The 1,203-nt window shown below is 47.0% G+C and overlaps 1 protein-coding gene across 1 annotated transcript in view; it reads right to left on the reverse strand.

The window, feature by feature from the left end:
• Positions 1 to 644: 644 nt before the first annotated feature.
• Positions 645 to 1,203, reverse strand: part of NODAL (nodal growth differentiation factor) — a 17,577-nt gene continuing 17,018 nt past the window's right edge. The window contains exon 3 of the mRNA XM_011372174.1: positions 645 to 993. Coding sequence (XP_011370476.1) covers positions 841 to 993 — 153 coding nt within the window. The 3' untranslated portion in view covers positions 645 to 840. The remainder of the gene's footprint in view (positions 994 to 1,203) is intronic.

Here is a 1,203-nt window from a genome sequence, read left to right on the forward strand (position 1 = left end):
TAAGGCAGGGCCTTCACTTCTACTGGGTAGGAAGCTCAGAGGCCTTAAAAACAGCACTCACTGAGAGAGAGGTGAACTGTCACCAACTTTAATAGACTCAGACTGTGTCTGCCAAAGCAGACTGACTCGTGGAGGGGTGGGGGTGGGGAGTGTCTGTGGGCTCCAGCTTCTGTAGTCCGACATGGCCAATTCTCTTGGACGAGTTCCTGCCTCTCCCTTCAAAGGCACCAGCTGGCCTAGAAGGACTACACAGTGGCTTTATTGTTTGTACAACTCATTAGCAGAGAGCCACTCCAGGGAGCCCTGGACAAGGCCAACAGCTTGCACCTAGCCAGCAAGAAAGATATGGGGTCCCTCTAACCTAGCCTGAGACAAGGTGAGCCAACTGATTTTTTTAATTTAACAGTGATGCTTAATCTTTGGGGAGAGATGTCAAAGACCACTTCCGAGAATACGTAAAAGTTGTAGACAACCTTATTCCACTTCAAAAATAAATGCACATATGTCCCAACTTTTACATACAATTTCCAGGTTAAAAAAAGTCAGGTAAAAAACTCTTGCACTCATGCTTTTTACTCGCCACTCTCTGTTCAGGAGAGAAAACCCAGCGAGGCCGCTTCACAGGCTTCCTTCTCCCTCTCCCGACAGCAGCCTCTGTGTTTAGCCCAACTCCACAGAGCCTTCATTTACAAGGTGGGCAGCCCTTCCTCCTCTGGTCTGTGGACAGAGCTGCTTTCCTCCTCTTTGTTTCTCCTCATTGGATTAGATGGTTATCACGTCTTCCAGGAGCTTCTCAGCCTTCCAGGGTACAGGCAAATCCAGCACCCCTCCAGGATCTCCTCAAAGGCACCCACACTCTTCCACAATCATGTCTTTATGATGGTCTAGAAGGACTTTGCCGTTGTCCACGTACAGCATGCTCAATGGCTTGGTCTTCACTGGGGCACAGCAGGTGGAAGGGACTCGGTGGGGTTGGTACCGTTTCAGCAGACTCTGAAAGGGAGGAGAGGTGGTCAATTTACATTCCAATGGTCGGGTCAAAATAGTGTCATTTCTGGGTAAAAGGCGAAAAAATTACAGAGAGTTAAAATCAGTTTCTAGGTGCAAAAATAGAAGTTGTTTTCATAAAGGAATCGGCCAACACATCATCTCTAACATCTACACTTCTTTTTAACTTCTTTTGAACAGAAGATTTTAAAAGCT

Source organism: Pteropus vampyrus, unplaced genomic scaffold (assembly GCF_000151845.1).
Source record: "Pteropus vampyrus isolate Shadow unplaced genomic scaffold, Pvam_2.0 Scaffold202, whole genome shotgun sequence".
Classification (NCBI taxonomy): domain Eukaryota; kingdom Metazoa; phylum Chordata; class Mammalia; order Chiroptera; family Pteropodidae; genus Pteropus; species Pteropus vampyrus.